The sequence below is a fragment of the Eschrichtius robustus genome, chromosome 16 (assembly GCF_028021215.1).
Source record: "Eschrichtius robustus isolate mEscRob2 chromosome 16, mEscRob2.pri, whole genome shotgun sequence".
Classification (NCBI taxonomy): domain Eukaryota; kingdom Metazoa; phylum Chordata; class Mammalia; order Artiodactyla; family Eschrichtiidae; genus Eschrichtius; species Eschrichtius robustus.
Genome location: NC_090839.1, coordinates 11,671,134 through 11,690,498, shown reverse-complemented (window position 1 = coordinate 11,690,498; position 19,365 = coordinate 11,671,134). Strand labels below are relative to the sequence as shown.

The following is a 19,365-nucleotide window of genomic DNA, read 5'->3' as shown; positions in this document are numbered from 1 at the left end:
ATTTATTCCATTTGAATAGCAGTTCTCAGCTTTTTTGGTCTCAAGACCCTTTTACACTCTTAAAAATTATTGAAGACTTCAAAGAGACTTTGTTTATGTGGGTTATAGCGATTGATATTGACCAAATTAGAAAATTAAAACTGAGAAATTATAAAAAATATTTAATTCATTTACAACTAACCACAACCAACCATTATGTGTTAAGATAAATAACATATAACTATATTTTTCAAAGAACAAAATTAAACTAGTGAGAAGACTGGTATGGCTTTGCAGATTTCTTTAATGTCTGGCTCAAAACAACAGGAAGTGTTAAGAACTGAGGTGAGCTGGAGAATACACGTCCTGTCTAAAGGGGTCACTCCTCTGCTCTGGCCAAATGTCTGTGGGTCAGATTCTGCTTATGGGACACCACTTTGCAACATCCGAGGTCACCTAATTGTTCTCAAAAATCCCTTTGAGCCCTAATATCCTAGGTTTAGCTCAGAGGATATTTTAAACCCTCTGAGGGTAAGGGTAAGTAAAGGTTGATAAACGTTGTAATCTGGCATTGGGCAGTTAAGTACTCAGTTAACCTTTATTTAGCAAAATCTCGAAGAATTTAAGTCCACAAAGTGGATAGCTTTTATTTTTTTCATTTTATTTAAAAAAATTATGTTTGTTTGTTTATTTATTATTATTTTTGGCTGCATTGGGTCTTTGTTGCTGCATGCCGGCTTTCTCTAGTTGTGGCGAGCGGGGGCTACTCTTTGTTGCGGTGCGCGGGTTTCTCATTGCGGTGGCTTCTCTTGTTGCGGAGCATGGGCTCTAGGCACACAGGCTTCAGTAGTTGCGGCACACAGGTTCAGTAGTTGTGGCGCATGGGCTTAGTTGCTCCATGGCATGTGGGATCTTCCTGGACCAGGGATCGAACCCGTGTCCCCTGCACTGTCAGGCAGATTCTTAACCACTGCGCCACCAGGGAAGTCCCTGGATAGCTTTTAAAGAGGACTGTTACTTTTTAATTCATTTTTCCTAAGCCATAAACTTTTATTTTCACTCAAAATTGATTAAAAGCGAAGTCTGGGGAATAACTACAGCTAGCAGAAATCAGGAACTGCAAAAATTTACAAATTATGCAGTGATTCATTTAGTTTTTGATATTTAAATAGAAGTGGCTGATTAGCACCTGGTTAGCTGGTATACTGAACTCTATCTAGTAAGGAACCATCTGGTTAGCTGGTATACTGAACTCTATCTAGTAAGGAACCATCTAGGGTTCACCATGTTTAATGTGTGTAAAACTGAGCTCATTTCACCTTTACAACCAAAATCCACACATTTCAGGACTGCAATTTTTTAAAATGTTAGCTATGCTTGTTACCTGTTTGTCAAAATTTCCCTACCCATAAATTTGTTAGTAATATATATGTACACACACTTTCTTTCAGTACAATAATTATCAAACACTTATCCAACACCATGCTAGACCTTATTGGGGATATGAAAGAAATAAAAACAGGAGCCTCCCAATCAGAGTATAAAGTCTCACTATGGGAACAAGATACACATACAAAGTTCAATAAAACAAAACAGTATTAGAACGTATGAGAGAAATATAATCATAGGACGTTTCTTAATCTTTGAGGGGTCATATACCCCTCTGAATTTTATGAAAGCTAAAGAGGTGGGGCCATGTTACTAAGAGGACTTTATCCTGAGGGTAATTAGTGGGGAGCTGCAAAAGGCTCTGAGCGGGGCAAGAGATAAGGCAAATCTCCCAGGTAAGGTGCAGGATGGGCTGAAGGATTAGAGGCCAGGTTAGGGATGTGTTACTACTAACATCTCAGGATACAAAGCCAGAAGCATTTGCTTAGAGCAAATACTTGTGACAACGGCACAAGTTACCGAACTTCTTATAAGCTGAGGTAGGTGGGATGTTAAAAGAGATTTAAGGCAGCACATATTAATTTGTATGACTGGGGTGATGGTTCCCATTTTTATAAAAAAAAAATTAAAACAACTGGCCTTTACATGGTAGTCTTTAGATAAATATTCGTTGAAAAATAAAAAAACTGAGCAAAGGATAAAAAGGTATGCACACTCCATTTTATAAAAGATAAACACAAAGTCAACCCATGCTTCCCCGTATGTGTATACTCACATAAACAATCTTTAGATGCCACGGAAGTAGAATCACAAACGTAAGGATACCTGGTTGACCACTCTATTATTTTTTTTTTTAAAGATTTTTTTTTTTTGACGTGGACCATTTTAAAAGTCTTTATTGAATTTGTTACTATACTGCTTCTGTTTTATGTTTTGGTTTTTTTGGCCGCGAGGCATGTGGGATCTTAGCTCTCCCTGCACTGGAAGGCGAAGTCTCAACCACTGGACCGCCAGGGAAGTCCCGACCACTCTATTTTAAAAAGGCTGGTCAGAGTAATGGCGAAGTTACCTCCCACAAATGAGAAGCAGAGTATAATTTAGAGAAAATTCTATAATCTCTCAGCAGAGGGTTAAGACCAGGAACCTAGGCTCAAATCCACGCTCTGCAACTTTCCAGCAATCTAGCTGGGTGACTACGCCAAGTTACCTATGACCCTCAGCGTGACAGGGATCCCGATACTCCTTGCCTCTACAAGTGGTGAGGAAGAACCAATGAGGTAAAACCTATAAAAGCACTTTGTGTAATACCTGGGACAGAGATTGAATCCCTTCATCGGCACTGTACTATCCATCGTAGTATAAAAAACAAAAACCCTCACTTGATCCCATATCCCCTTCTAGTTACCATCTCATTTCTTTGTTCATTTTTAGCAAAAAATCTCAAAAGGGCTGTCTAGACCCCTTGTTTGCAATTCTTCACTCTACTTGCACCTACTCCAATCAGGCTTTTCTAGCTAGTCACTCTCCCAAACTGCTCTTGTCAGGGGCACCAAGCAGCACCCTCTAGCCAAATCCTGTGGTCAATTCTCAGTCCCAACCTCAAGTTCCTGGAGCTCCCAGCAGCACCCATAACTCCCTCCTGTAACTCTCTTCCCTTAGCCTCAGGCTCTCTTGATACCTCACTAGTTGATCGGCCTCACTTCCTTGACCTCCAAACACTGGCTGCCAGTCCTCAGGGCACAGCCTACTGACCGCTGCTTTCCTGTCTACTCCCCAAGTGATTTTACCCAGACCAAGGAAGCTTAATAACTCTCCAATTTATATTTCCAACTAACTGCCTTCTACACATCTCCGTTTATATGCCTCATAGGCCTCTCCAACTTAAAACAATTCCAAACAAAACTCCCTTGCACTCCTCAAAAAACAAAAAGTACCCACTCTTCGATCTCAGTATATAGCACAAACAGATTTCTCTGGCTAGAAATCTTGGAGTTATGATAAGAAATCTTTCTCTTACACCCCGTATCTAACCCAATTCCAAATATATCCCAAATACAATCATCTTCACCATTCCCACTGCAACCACTGTTAAGTTAGATCCCATCACTCCCCTTCTCAAAGTCCTCCACTGGCTTTCCCTTACAACTAGCATCCAAACTCCTTACCTTGCCTACAGAGCCCTACCTGTTTCTCCAACATCATTTCCTGCCACCCTTTCCCTTGCTCCTCACCCTCCTTCAGCCATACCATCCTTTTTGAAGTTCCTGAATAGGCAACCTGACTTTGCTTTTGCACTTGATGTTCCCTCACCCCAGAATTCTCTGTCCTCGAGCTGGGAATGGCTGGCTGGCTGGCTCCCTTATTCTTCATCGAAGCTCCAACTTCCCATTCCCTTATCTTGCTTTATTTTTCTTCACAGCATCATTACCACTTGACATTTTCAGTGTATTCTCTTGCACTTCATTAGTTGTTTACTGTCTGTCTCTCCCATGTGAACATAAACTCCCTGAGAGTAAAACTTCGTCTGTTTTGTTCACTGCTGAATTTCCAATACGTCAAAGAGTGCTTTGCCAAAGCATGCACTCAAATGCTTGCTGAATGAATGAACGGGTGGCCGGGTGTTAGCTAGGGATGTTATTTCAGAATGAATAATGCTCAATGTCACAAAATTCTAACTCTGGTTTATTTCTGGAAATACAGCAGGGAAACATTCATAGCACTATTAAAAGGGAGTCTAATATTATAAGATTATCAAAGGGGCTTAGTATGGATTTCAAATAGCCCAAGAAAAGTTATACATTAAATTTTGAATATGATGATCTTAAGAAGAAACACAAATCTTCAATTCGGAGCTGGGCAGTCTGCGGAGGTCCTCTTAGAGCCCCCTTACCCCCAACCCCATGCTCCTTTACCTTCACACAATGTCTGTGCTGTATCTTTTCCTTTTCTTTAAATTTCATTTTCTTTCTTTTTTTGTTGTCTGACTCACTCTTGGAGCTTCTCAAGTTAGAGTTGTGACTCATTCAATTCTACCTCCCCAGAATCTGGTATGCTACCTGGCATGTAATGGTACTCAATAAATGTTTCCTGATTGAAGAAAAGGCAGTACCTCTTCCTTTCCTACTGTAATCTCTCATATGGTCTACTGTGGCCAAAATACTGGACACTGATCTATATAACTGAGATACCTAAGGTTCTTTTTGAGATAATTAAAATTTGATAAGTAATTTTTTAATGAAGTGTGATCAAGACTTTTAGAGAAACTTTTTTGTAATGAGGGAAAACTGGTTTTTTTCCCCAAACCACACAAGTCAAGGATTCTTCATTACAAATTGAACTTTGTTTCATAAAATATATATGAAAGCATGTTACTGATATTTCAAACCATTTAGAAACTGCATACAAAGTTAATACATCAATATTTTCTACAAAGCAAGAGCATTTAACTCCAAATGACCCTTGTTCTAGAACCTCAGGGGCTACCCCAGGGACATAAATCCAAATATTGGTGGAGTTCAGAGCTCCTGCAGACCTTGTGAGTGTATCAGTCACAGGGAGGACTTCATTCCATCCCAAATGGAGAGAATAAGCTCAAAATCATGATACGTTAAACAAAAGACTTCAGTGAATATATTAAAAATTAAATCCATATATGTCAAAAACCAGAAGCATAACAGATCAGAAAAACTCAGTGATACTCTAACATATTTTCTTCCTATGGCACTTTAATCCACTGAATCAAGCTAAATTTTAAGATTCCTAAAATTTGTGTGTTAATCTGACACCTAAAAGGCAGCTGAAGGAACAGCTTCAAGAGGCAATATAGAGGATGTAAAAATGGACTCTTGTTAATCTTAATAAACTATAACTATTAAAAGGTTAACTATGAAAATGTTAAGATAACTCTACCAAGGTGCTAAAATAACGCAGTAACACAAGATTTTTAAAAAGAAAACATTTGTTCCTGTTACTTCAGAATTCTTCATTCCAGAAGGATTTTTCCTGGATTTGTGTCAGTATCAAAAGTCAGCCAGTTTTTCTCCTGGCTAAATATAAACTGAAAAGTCAGCAGCTGCAGGATATTACAAAGAAAATATGACAACCAAGTTAAAAAAGTATGAATATTTGATAGGGTTTTACACCATGTCCCAGTAAAACATTTAATGCAGTAATTTGAAACACAGCAACATATTAAAATATTTGTGGTACAAAAAGGATTTTGAAGCCCTTTAAAACATCTTTTTGGGAAAAACATTGCCACAAAGCAGCGGCTATTACAGCATGCCAATCTTGGAAAACCCTGGCCTGGCCTCGGTCTTGATTTAAAATGGCAGAGCCTCACAGGTTTCTCCTGGAAAGAAAGCTGCTAGTTGAAACTGGTTTGGTTGCCCATTCAGGGAAGACAGTGAACTAAGCTAGGAGTCTGGTGCTGCTACCATTCTGAAAATAAGGAGGCCTGGAAGGTGATGCACCTGGATTAAACGTTCTTGAAAAGTGGGCATAAAGTCAGGGGCAGGTAACTTTTGTTTCTGAGCAACTGGCAAGTGCAGTGCAGTCTGAGTACCTGGTTAGGGCCTGTCCAGAGGAGCATATTTCTTCTCTCCTATACAACAATGATTCTCCAAGTATGGTCCCCAGACCTGCAGCCTACACATCACCTGGGAACTGGCTAGAAATGTAAATTCTCAGGCCACACACCAGAACACTACACTACATTACACCATAGAACTATCGAATCTGAAACTGAGGGTGGAGCCCAGCAATCTAACAAGCCCCCCAGGTGATGCTAATGTATACTAGTTTGAGAATCACTGATCTAGGGGAAGAAAGAGCGGCAATCTATCATTCTTTACAGTCCAGACAATGTGACAAAAAACAGCTGGTGACAAGATGCAAGACCCTGTGTTTCTCTGCTGCTAGGGTGACCAAGGTCAAAGATCAAATTTTCTCTGAAAGGGGTGGAGACAAAGAATAAGGTGTGGTAAGTGTCTCAGGACAGTCAGGGAAGGAGAGAAAGAGTTAATTCTATGCTAAAGTCCCTCTATAAATGCCAACTAATCAGGACAAGAGCTTTCCTTTTTGAAAAGCTGAACAGGCACTTTTGCTTCTGCCCTATCTCCAAATATGTCAAATTTATATATTTGGCTACATCAAGATGAGACCCTGGATTAATTCACTGCAACATTCAATATTTATTGAGCACCTACTCTATGTCAGGGACTATGTGGGTGCTAGGGACATAGCAGAGAACAAGACAGAATCCTGCCCTACTGGAAAGGCACAGAAAATATGGAAAAACAAACAAGAAACCTTCAGATAAGGTTAAGCACTTTAGAACAGAACAGAGATGTGGTAATGAGTGAGAAGACTATATTGAAAGGGGTGGGCAGGGATGGACTTTCTGGAGAGCTGAGACCTGAAGAAGGAGAAGCAGGCAGTCACAGGCAGGCAGAGCATTCCTAAAAGGGGAAGAGCAAGAGTATAGGTGTGCATATCACGTGAGCTCAGGGGTAGGCAAGGCCAAGACCATGGAAGCCCCTGTGGCCATGGAAAAGAGATGGATTTTATTCTAAGTGCAGCAGGAAGGGCTTTCTGCAGAGAGTGGCAGTTTCTGTCTTCTTGTCTGTAAAAAACCATTCTGCCTCCTCTATAGAGAATGGATTAGAAAAGGGCAAGACTGGAAGCAGGAGGCTTTTGCAGTCTTTTAGGCAAGAGAAAGGTGGTACTGGTAGGACAAGAACGACAATAATGCCGATGGAGAGAAGGAGGATTTGGCATCTATTGTGGGGTTACACCTACTGAACTTGTACGGGGTGAACGTGACAATGAAGAAAGAATCATACTTGGTGTCATTAGTATCCACCCATGAAAGAACTAATCCACCAAGGCAGGAATGTCAACAGACCTGCCAATGGCTGAAGGAACTCGAGATGCCTAGCTGGAGAACAGGCAAGGGGGGCTGGAAAAATGCTAATATGGCCAAGGGCATATGTCGTGGAGCAGAGCTGTCCCAGTTCTGTACCCTGGTTTGCAAGTCACTGGCTCTGAGCTTCAGGCAAGTCATTTCTCCTCTCTGGGCCTCAGTTTCCTCACCTTCACAATAGATACCTGCTTCAAAGCGTTGCTGTCAGAAACGAGATGATGTATTTAATACAGTGTCTCCCATAGTTAGCCTTAGAAGTGCAGCTTAAAAAGAAGTCTAAAGGGCTTGCATGTCAATGAAGACAAGGACTGACTTTGTACATGACATGAGGGGGCCCTAAGCCCAACAAGTGTTGAGTTATTGAGTGTCAAGTATAAGCAAGAGCAAGAAGTGGCCTTCACTCTCAGTAGACAGCACACTACCCAGAATGGGTAAAATGTGGCCAGGGATGCTATAAAAAGAGTTCCTGCTACAGGTGGCAGACTCTTCTCATTAAAGCCTGTTCTCTCATCAAGATTAAACATGCCAAGACTGAGGAAGAGCACATGCCTGAATCCATGCCTTTCCATTTCCTTCCTAAGGCACTGGAGCAGGTTGGGGAAGGAAGTGGAGTCAAAACCCCCTGGGCTCTAATCTTAGTGTCACCACTCCTCAGCCAGCCACCAATCTCCCTCAGGAATATTGGGGGGCCAATACTTCCCCTGGTGAGCTCACTAGGTTGTGGAGAGTTGGATGAGATGACATAGCAGGTTAAATCGAAGTACTAGGAAACCTCTAAACCACTATACATAATATAAAAGTAACAGTGTTAACATCTCTACTTCACCAAATGTGCTGCTCTATACTTCCCTGGGGCCTTTCAGAATTAAAGAGGATTCCTGGGACTTCCCTGGTGGCGCAGTGGTTAAGAATCCGCCTGCCAATGCAGGGGACACGGATTCGATCCCTGGTCCGGGAAGATCCCACATGCTGCGGAGTAACTAAGCCCGTGAGCCACAACTACTGAGCCTGCACTTTAGAGCCTGTGAGCTGCAACTACTGAGCCCGCATGCTGCAACTACTGAGCCCGCATGCTGCAACTACTGAAGCCCGTGCGCCTAGAGCCCTTGCTCTGCAACGAGAGAAGCCATCGCAATGAGAAGCCCGAGCACTGCAACTAGAGAAAGCCCGCACGCAGCAACAAAGATCCAACGCAGCCAAAAATAAATAAAGGTGTCTACTCTTTAAAAAAAAAGAAAAAAAGAAAGAGAGAAAGAAAGAAAGAAAGAAAGAAAGAAAGAAAGAAAGAAAGGATTTCTGACTTTACATTTTCTATTCTACATTTATCAAACTACTGTAGAGCTACACTTCAGGTGAGAGGGAGGGAGGGAGCAAGAGAATATGGTGGGGGGAAGAGGGTGGTTTTAAAGTTATTGTGAAAGGGAAAATCATGATCATCAAATTGACCCTGGCAATCCATGAGAGGAACAAGAGATTGTAGTGGCCCAACAAAGCGTTTCCCCTCCATCACTAGAGCAGACTGCTGTTTCTTCAGCTGAGTACAACATGAAGAAGTTCTCTTGAAAGCAGGGCCCATGTTGTACAAAAGGCACTTAGCTACAACCGGCACAACAAGATGCTCACACAGTGAGACACACGGGAACGAGACCAGCTAAGAGACTACAGGTTCTCATCTGCCAGCTCCAGCTCTTTCTAGGCAACTCCCTTGAATGGAATGGAAGACTACGTAACCTCCACTGCCCATTTGGTTAAACGTTCGTAAGAGGAGTGAGTGTATGCGGCCACTCCAACGTATGCAAATTTAAAATGTAAAGGGCTTACTTTGCTGGCACTCCGTTTCTGGTTTACTGTCAGGGCAGCCTGTGGGATGCTGGGTGAGAGGAAAGATCTGGCAGCCAAGGGCTACTCTTTGAGGCCCTGCAATCCTGGCCAAGGCAGGAGGAAGTCACCTGTCACAACACGAGCATCCTGAGGATTCCAGTGGGTTTTCCACAGTTCCACCCTCTAAGATCTATGAGGAAATCACACACTGCAGAAGCAAAGGAGGTGGGAAGCTGTTGTCACCAAGTGTTGAAAGCAGTGACCACAAAAAACTAAGTTCAGCCCTTACAGGAACGCAAAGGCTTCACAGCTGTTTCCTGGCAACCAGGGGCACAGATTAATCAAGAGGTTTGTTCTAAACCTGTCTAAGGAAGGCCTCAGGGCCCCTGACCACACCTGAAAGACTTCTCAGGGTTAGAAAGCAGAGAGGCCTGTACACTCATTTTAGTTTAGCCCAAATATGATCTTTCTGCTCCCTCCCTTAGCACTCTGCACTCCTCTCACTGCCTGGGAGCACTGGTCAGATCTTGTCATTCCTCTCTTTTTAAGACTCTCATTCATTCATTCAACACACATTTACTGAACGTCTACTTCAGACCAGGTACTTGTTCAATGGCTTTCTTCCACACTGAATAAAATCCAAACTCATCTCTCTCCAACTCATCTCTTTAACAAGCCTCCCTTGCACACAGAGGCCTTTAGCTTGTTCTTTCAACATGCCAAGCTCAGTCCCGCCACAGGGCCTTTCCACTCAGTCTCCCCGTCCCCTGCCTGTGACACACACTGTTGGCTCCTTCCATCATTTGTCTCAGTTCAAATACCCCCTCTTGGAGAAGCCTTCCCTGACCACCTCTCCAGATACTACATCACACAATTTCCTTCACAGCGTTTACTGTTATCTGAAATCTTAATTATTTACTCCTTTAATGGGCTTCTCCCTGACTTGAATAGAAGCTCCTCAAGGACAGGGGCTATGTCCATCTTGTTCACTATTCACAATGGGACACAGCAAATTCTTAATAAATACCTGCTGAATAAACAGACAAAGGAGTTCTGGGAAGCCCATTTGAAGGCACCTCAAAACCTCTTCCATGTTATCTAAACCACGCCAAGTGCTCTTGTATGCCACTAGACAGCAGCTGACGATGGTTTATCTGACCACCACAGCATTTATGAAGCACTCTTCAACTGGCGGGGCTTCAAGAAGTTAGAATTAAGGAGCTGTTAAACCGGATTATAGGTAGCCAATCTCAAGTGATTGCCAAGGGGCTGAGCTGCGAAGCCACCACAACGCTGGCTGCTGCAGGCACAGTGTACCCCCTGTTCGGAGCAACCTGGCAGGGGTGTTATTCTCGTGAGATGTTTCCCACAGCAGTCTGGCCTGACTCAGCCTCTCTCTTCTGAGAATGTCTGTGGCAGTCTCTTGGTAAATGAACTGACTCAGCACTGTTCCAACTGAAACCAACCCTAGGAAAAAGATGTGTGGTTTCCTCATCCTCCAGGAAGACCCCACTGCTTTCAGTGTAAAAGGCAGCTTGGGGTAGGTGACTTCAGTCAGATCCCCTACTTCCAATTCCTTCTATTCCCACTCTAACAATCAAACAAAGATGGCCCCTGGGGATACTGGAGGAGTAACATCCTGGAAAGACAGACCCCCCTCACCCTGCTCTCTTTGGGTCACCAACCCTCTCCTAACAGCGCTGCTGAGGCCTTAAACAGCTGCAGGATTTCAGTACCCAGGCAGGTGGTCCTGTTCGTTTCCTCCATCAGACGTCACCCACTGTCACCTCATCTGGGAGGACTTCACTGGCCAATTTCACTGCCAGGCACCTCAGGGGACACCCTCCTCACCAAAACGGGGACACTCTGTTACTCCCAAATTCTGCACGTCCAGAATCTGACCCTCTGGCCTCATCAGCCCCTCTGCGGGACCTTCCCCAGACAATCATCACCCTGCCTCTTCCAGAAGGCCATCTGAGTCCATCCCCTGATGACCAGCTGTGAGTGTTAGCTCTGAAACAGATCCTTCAGGCTTTGATCCTCTGGTGCATCTCAGGAACACAGAGCAGTGAATCCAGTCTCAAAATCAATGCTCCTTCCCTTCAGCTACCAGGGCCTGGAAGAACTCCCCCTGGCCCACAGTGTAGCCCCCTCCTTCCCTCTTGCACCTCAGCTTTCTTCTCCAGTCACCCAAGACTTCCCATTTTATTTGTTCCTCTCCCCATAACCCATCCAGCCACTGGGGAACTTCTGAGTTGAACTCCCATATGTTACCAACACCCGAAGGAGTGGGAGAGAGACAGTCTCCGTAAAACAGACACTCCTAGGGTACGCTCCCCTCACCCAACAAAGGAGATTTTTCTTCTCTAAAAAGAACATCTCTGAAACCTGACCTTTTCCCACTCTCACCCACTGCATGGGGCTCCCTTCCCCAGACAGACACCTCCAGGGCTCCCAACTCATCTGTTCTTCACCCAGTATCGCAAGCTTCCACTAACCGCCCTACTCAGAGCTTGCCTCCTAAAACCTAACATCTATCCCCTCAACTAGGGGCCTGGTAACGATGGGGTCATTTCACTTTCAGCTGCTCCAACCAAATCCCTCTGGAATCTGAGAAATCCCTTTCCCCTTCTCACGTATCCTATGGAGATGCCCTTCATCCCCCCCAAAAGCAGCCACCCCAAGACTCCCCCTTTCTAATCAACACAAAAATTTCCTCACCTAACCCAATCCCCCAAACTAACACTGGAGCCCTGCCCTTTATCAATGGGGGATCCTCTCAGTCACCCCTCAGGATGCTGTTTTCTTCCTTCATCCATCCTGAGGGGCTTCTCCGAAGTCCCCGCCAAACGGACATCCCAAGGCTCCTCCCCCCACCCGGACACCCATCACCCAAATAAAGGACTTCCATCCATTTTGGGGCGCCTCCTCGTTCTCTAGGGAACCCCTCGATCTCCCCTAAAGAGCCGCCAGCCCCGGTCTCCTCGGGAGTGCCTCTGGGCTCGCCCCTCACCCGCTCTGGCCGCTCCGCAGCGCCGCGGGACCCGGCCCTTCCTCTCAGCAGGGCCCTCACGCCGCCCGGGGGAGCCTCTGGGCCTCGCCGCGCCGCCCACAGGCCCCACAGGCCCCACAGGCCCCTCAGGCCCCCGCCCGTGCTTCCGGCCACCGCCTGCTCCTCCTCCCCAGTCAGGCCGCCTGGGTCGCCGCCACGGGGCCCAGGGGACAGAGGCATCGCAGAGGCCCTAGCCCCGCAGCAAGGGCCTTCGCGGGTCCCCGGCCCCCGGCCCGAGCCCATGCCCCCTCGGCCGGCCGGGTCCGGCGCCCCCGCTCACCCGAGCCCGTGGTGGCTGCCATCTTGCGTCGCTGTCGCTCAAAGGCCGGCCCCTTCTTCACCCCCCACCCGTTCTCCGGGCTCTTCTGCGCATGCGTGTGCGCACACGCAGACGCCTCCGCTGACGCCCGCTCCGCAGACTGCGCGACCCGTTGCCGGGAAGGTATTTATTTTTTCCTGCCCTTTTAGGGAGAGGAAATGTTTGCGTGCGTGAGGGCCCAGCAACCTGCAAGGCCCTCCAGGCTCTGGTGCGAGGGAGGTATTGAGGTGCTTGGTGGGGAGGGCAAGGGTGATCAGACTTGGAAGGGTGCGACTGTGAAAGAAAAAGAAAAGAAAGCTTTAAAAAAGCGCCTATTGTCAAAACCTATAATGGAATATAATCTGCAAGAAAACCCCACCAAAAAACAAAAACCTAAATCACTATGCTGTACACCTGAAACTAACACAATATTGTAAGTCAACTATACTTCAATAAATATAAATAAATAAATAGATACAAGTTTATAATATTTTTAAAAAACACCTATTTTGCCTGGGGCATTTTCCTATCTAGTTGGATCCTCACAACAACATCCCTACCAGGTCGGGATTAAAGTGAAAAATGAAGGCGAGAGGTGTTAAGCCATTTATCTAAACTCAGCTGTTAAATGACTGAGTCAGAATTTGAACCCAGGCCAGATGTCTTGCTTCCAAGATCAATGCTCCCAGGCCAGAAGGGGCTTGTAGAAGGGCAGCTAAATGATTTGGGGCATTAAGGTGGCAGGGAAAGCATTCACTCATTCATTCATTCGTTCACTCTTTCACTCAATCCATTCATTCCATCGAACAAATATTTACTAAGCATCTACTATGTGCCAGACGCTGTCATAGGTGCTGGGGATGGATATACATCCCTGAAGAAGCAAGCTCCTGCTCTCATGGGCTTAGATTTTAGTCGGAGACAGGAAGCAAATAAACAAATAGGGAAAAACATAACTATAATAGGATAGAGAGTAAACCAGAGAAGAAGTGGTCAGGGAGGGCCTCCTATGGAAGTCACATTTCAACAGCGACCTGAATGATGAGAAGGAGGTAGAGGGAATGGCATGTGCAAAGGCCCTGGAAACATATACTTGCAAATGTTAAATCCAAGAAGTGACTCCTCTATGACAAATGGTCTGAGAAGCTCTTATATGGATATGGAAACAGGCTGAGAGAGGTGAAAGGATTGCCTCAAGGCAACACAGCTAAACATTGGCTGAGAAAGGACCAGGACTTTCAGTACAGAGGAACAAGGAAGCTGGAAGCCTTCACCCAGTGCATCCAATTCATCACTTGTTCTGACAGAATGCCTCGTAAGCATCTCTCTACTCCATCCACTTGTCTCTCACTTGGATGATCCCAGCAGCTTCCATTCTTGCCCCCATGTTCCATTCACCTAAACCTTTCAGTAGCTCCCCATTCCCATGAGATAAAATACAGACTCTACAAATTGAGTGACCACAGAATTATCATCCAACAATGACAATCAGCAGATTGAAAGGGGGCCTCGTATGACCTTGCTGGGACAACAACCAGGAATCTCCGGGGCAAACCAAGATGGTTAGCCACCCTACCCACAATGCCCTGCACCTAGGCCAGGACTAGGATGGGGCCAGTGAGGGGTCTAGGGCGCCAAATTTAAGGAGGCTTTCACTCTCCGATCCAGGCTCTGCACTTGCACCACCCTTCAAATGCGTGCCTCCCTAAAATCTGCACCCTGGGTGCCTCACTTTCCCCCTTCCCTGGCACTGCCTGCACCTCTGAGACTTGCTGTACCTCTCCAGTTACACTGGCCCTTTTCAAGGCCTCTGGAACACATGTCCTCTCCCTCCTCACGGCCATTGCCTGTGCTGTTCCCAGTCATTGCCCCCTCAGGGAAATTTTCCTTGATTTCTCCCACCAGGTCAAATTCAGCCATAACTGATGCTCCAAGTGCCACGTGCGTCTTCTTCCCAGCACTGGCCACATGCAATCATCTTGACATTATTCCATGTATCACGTGATTCAAGTTTACCTTGAAGAGCACAGAAAATATTTGCCCTAGACTTTGGGTCACTGTAAAAAGTCATATAGCAAGTGGGAAACATTTGGGCTCCAAAGGTGGACTCACCTCTGGCGTGAAATTTTCTGGGTTCGAGTCCTCCTTTACCACTCACTTTGCTGTGTGACTTGAGGCAAGGGACTTGAACCTCTCCTGGCATCAATTTCCCCTTCTGAAAAGGGGGATGACGGTATCAACCTCATAGGGTTGCTGTGGGGATAAAATGCGTTGATAAACGCTTTGGCACCGAGAGAGAAGGGGTCACTAGAAAAGCTGACATTTACCAAGCTGTCATATCCACCTTTTAATCCTCACAACTCAGTGCCACAACTCCCAGGAATATCCCCAATTTAGAGGTGAGAAAACAGACTCAGAGATAACAGGTGGAGGAGTGACGATTAAAACACAAGCCTCTTATCCATGATGCTCATAAATGTTTACTCGCGTAGATTCCGTGGTTCCCGTGGTGAATTTGTCAAGCAAATTGACGATAAAGCGAATCTCTACACAGAGCGCCTCGCAGGAGGACAAGATTAAGCACGGCAGCCCGAGGCATGCTGGTAATTATAGTCCAGCGGGGTCGCGGAGCCTGCTGGGAGTTGTAGTCCTCCCCGTACTAAAGCGCTCTCGGAGAGGCTCCGCCCCCTCCCCGGTGGTCGCCACCAGTCCCCAGAGCGGGATTCCTCTGGCCCCTGCGCCCCATTCCCTCTCTGCGCTTGAGCTGGTAGCTTCAGCTGTCGCGGATGTGAGTCCTGTTTTATCGGATTCGTGGGAAGATTAAGATGGCTAATAGAACTAAAGAATTTAGAAAACGGCTTGACACAGAGCGAGTGCTATTTAAGTATTAGCTGTTGCCATTATTACTACAATATTATTATTATTATCTCCTCAATGACCCTTGCAAAGTAGCTGTTGTTATCTCCACATTTGTCAGATGTGGAAACTGAGACTCGGTGGAGTAAGATGGCCTTCCTAGGGTCACACAAGGAGTAAATTCAGGTTTGGAATCCAGTTCTTTTAACTCTGGGGCACTTGATGTTTCCTGTGTGGTGAGGGAGCTGAAGCCTGGAAAGTTTTAAGTAAAACGTAGGCAGGTTTGCATTTTTACAAAGTGCAGCCTGGCTGCCTCAAGGAAATTGAATTGGGTGGCAGCAAGACTGGAGGTGAGGAGTCCAGAGAGGAGGTGTGTTGGACACTGTGGACTGCCAGTCCAGTCATGACCTTCCGTGCTCACAGAAGCCTGATTTTGCTTAGGCCGAACGTCCAGGTGTGAATCCAGGCCAATCATAGGCACTGCCATTTCCTTTTGCCAGTGGTTGGTCCAGGGGTGTGCCTGTGATCTAGTTCTTTCTGGCCAGTGGAGTTGAGGAGGAGATGTTCGGAAAGTTTCCCCCTTCTGAAAATAGCTGTGGAGAAAGCCTTTTTTGTCCCCTTTCCTCCTTCCTATATATGAGGTTGTGATGGTTGGAGCTGTGGCAATCATGTAGATACCATGAGGCACAAGCCTGAGGCTGAAAAGCCAACACACCAAAGATGACAGCACAGAAAGATGGCAAGAGCTAGATAGGACCTGGATGATGTAGTTGAGCAGCTGAACAAATCCCAGGGCTGCCTACCTATAAGCTTCTTAAGACGTGATAATAAATGTCATTAGTGCTCAAACTGCTCTTAAAAGTAAGTTGTTATCTACAGCCAAGGAAGCTGGCACAGTGTTCCAGGGAAGAGATATATGGACTTGGACTGTTCCACAGCATTCACTCAAGAACACTGTTCTCAACAAGGCGGGAAAACATCCGGGGAGTTCTGGAATCTCTGAGATGTGAAAGGCATGAATAGCTTGAAAAAGTATATTGAAAATGTAAAAAATGCAATATACTTTACAAGACCTACAGTATCATTTTTTAGAGCAATACTTCTCAAACTCTAATGCGCAGGTAAATCACTAGCAGTCTTGTTTAAATGCAGATTCTGCTTCTGTAGGGGTGAGGGGTGCTTGAAATCCTGCATTTCCCACAGCCTCCTAGGGGATGCCGATGCTGAGGCACAGACCACACTTTGAGTAGCAAGGTTGTGGATAACATTATAAAGTTTTATGTTTATATTTCCAATTCGTAGTTAAGAAAAAACCCCAAACTCATGCTATAGTTTTTGTAATACAAACTACAGAAAGTAAAGCTGAGGAACTGTTGACGGGAAGGGTCATGGGCACCCAGAAGACAGAGAATCCCTGGGGAGGGGTCTGTGGTGGATGGGATGTGTGACGTATTTGCTCGTGGCATATCATGGCACATACATGGAGTTATGCCCCCCTGGGGTGTGTCTGAAGTATAGAATTAAGATATTTAATATTTGATGTAGTTGCTAAAATACACAACCAAAAAGGGATAGGAGTGGGTAGGTAGGGGGTAATGGTACAATTCATTTATTCCTATATTGATGGACATCTGGGTCATTTCCATTGGCTTCTTCCTATACAATTTATTTCTATAATGTCTGAATTTTGTATCATCTGTTACTTTTGTGGTCAAGGAAAAAGGAATAAAAACCAGGGGTCTGGGATGGGGGGAAAACCAAAAGGATGTTTCCTTAATTTATAAAGAGCCCTTGCAACTCATTAAGAAAAAGAGATCCCAAAGGAAAGATGATAATCATAGCAAACATGTATGGAACATTTAGTATGTTCCAGGAACACAGTGTTTTGCATATATTAATTCATTTAATCTTCACAATGACCCTATGAGTTAGGTTCCCATCTCACGGATAAGGAAACTGAGACACAGAAAGATTAAGTAACTTGCCCAAAGTCACATGCTTGTTAAGTGGCAGAGCTGGTATTTGAACCCTAAGTTCTTAACCATTACTGTCCTGCCTCCCCCCCAAAATCGGAAAAGAACACGTACAGAGAAAGGAAATGCGATAAGATACCCAATCTCACTCAACATATTGTATTTCAGTGATTGTAAGATGCAAACTTTTATATTCAAACATCTCTGAAATCAGGATGGATGGTACAATCAATGATATCTTAGATTCAATGAAATACAGTAAGAGAAATGCAAATTAAAACCACCTATCAGATTGGCAAAGAACAAAATACTCGATAACACTCTGTGTTGGCAAGGGTGTGAGGCAACTGGCACTCTCAAAAGTTCTGAGAGTTTAAATGGGCACGGCCTTGGTGGAAGGCAATTTTGGCATGAGCAATCAAAATGCAGCACACAGACATCCCTGACCCAGCAATTCGATCCTCAGGAATTGACCCCTCAGGTCTACTGGCCTTTATGAGCAAAGACTTAAGTTCTCCGATGCACACAACAGCAGTTTGTATTACCCCAAAATGAAAATTATCTCAAAATTCAACGAGCGATGAGTTAAAAAAGAAAGGTCCATCCTGAAGTTGGAATGTTATACAGCTGTATAAAGGAATAAGGAAGCATTGATATAATACTATCCCCAAAACATATTAAATGAAAAAAGGCAAGGTGCAGAACTGTGTATATAATATTCTACCTATTGTGTGAAAAGAGCGGGGACAGACATGCCTCTGTGCCTATGTAAGCGACTTGCAAGGGTCTTATCAAAATGATGGGCTCTGGGGAACAGAAATGAGGGCTTGGGGGAACATGAATGGGGAGCACTCTAGACCTGGAGTTGGTAAAGTTTTTTCTGTAAAGGGCCAGATAGTAAATATTTTAGGTTTTGTGGGTCGTTTGGTTTCTTGACTCTGCTGCTGTATTGAAAAAGCAGCCATAGACAACATGCAAATGAATGGCTGTGTGTCAGTAAAACTTTACGATTGACACTGAATTTGAATGTCGTGTGTTAGGAAATATTCTTTATTTCCCCCCACTATTAAAAAGAAAATGCTAATGGGGACAGTAGAAAAACAGGTGGGCCAGATCTGGTCTACTGGCCAGTCAGCTGACCCCGTATTGTTTATTATTCCTTACCTTATGCATGCATTACCTATTACAAAATCATGTTTAAAAGGTTAGCTTGAAATTTTTAGATTTATCAAAAGGGGGTGGGGTTAATGTTGGGAGCAGGTGCCCTGCCCAGACCCCCTCTAAGGACAAGTCAGCATGGGGGGGCGATGCATGACGTTTCCCAGTGGAGCTGGAAACCCATGTATTTGCTCTGCACTGCCACCTGCCCCACTCCACCACCAGATAGCAGCACAAATCCACCTAAAATCAGGCTGTCCCTGCACCAGCTGGGAAGTTACGGGCAGAAATTGGCCTATATACCTGTTTTATTTTGCCCACGGTATGTTTAAAGAATGGAGCCAGCATTTAAATAATCTGGATTTTCTGGCTCCTCTTTAATCAACTGATATGAGTAGCAGCTGCCCTCTGGGGCCTGATGTCTCCGGGGCATCCCAGTCCTCAGTGTTAGCTCTGTTTCTCATCCTGATGTTCTGTTTCTCATCCTGATGTGTTGCTGCTTTCTCATAGGAGACACATTTCTCACTGGCCACCTGCCTCCTCACCTCCCTCCCTCCACTGGGGCTGCAGGTGCGTGTGAAAGCTGCCAGAGCTCAGCGTTAGATCAGGGCTCAGATTCCAGCCTTGCTACCTACCATCTGTGTGACGTTTGGTATGTTATTTGACCTCTGCGCCTGTTTCCTCATTTGGAAAAAATGGGGCTAAGTGTACTCACCTCTCAGAGCTGCAGGGACTGCTTGAGGGGACCCACGCACGGAGCTCTCCGCATCTGGCCTGTAGTAAGTGTTCAGTAGGTATTAGCATTTCCTGCTGCCCGGCCCTCAATAGGGACTTTTTGGAATATTCCCATCTCACAAATGACCCCAACTTTCCCAGACCTGACCCAAAACATATGTCCCTCTGGTTTTGAAAAGTA

The 19,365-nt window shown here is 45.1% G+C and overlaps 1 protein-coding gene across 4 annotated transcripts in view; it reads right to left on the bottom strand.

Annotated features, from left to right (window-relative positions):
• Positions 1-12,546, bottom strand: part of UBE2V1 (ubiquitin conjugating enzyme E2 V1) — a 30,837-nt gene extending 18,291 nt beyond the window's left edge. For 2 of the 4 annotated variants that reach the window (XR_011070494.1, XM_068524998.1), the window contains exon 1: positions 12,445-12,546. Coding sequence is in view for 1 of the 4 variants with exons in the window: in XM_068524998.1 (XP_068381099.1) it covers positions 12,445-12,466 (22 nt within the window). In the remaining 3 variants the exon portion in view is untranslated. Of the gene's footprint in view, positions 1-9,112; positions 9,321-12,125; positions 12,228-12,444 lie in introns of those variants that run through there. The other 2 variants (XM_068524999.1, XM_068525001.1) reach the window with 2 other exon arrangements.
• Positions 12,547-19,365: the final 6,819 nt, after the last annotated feature.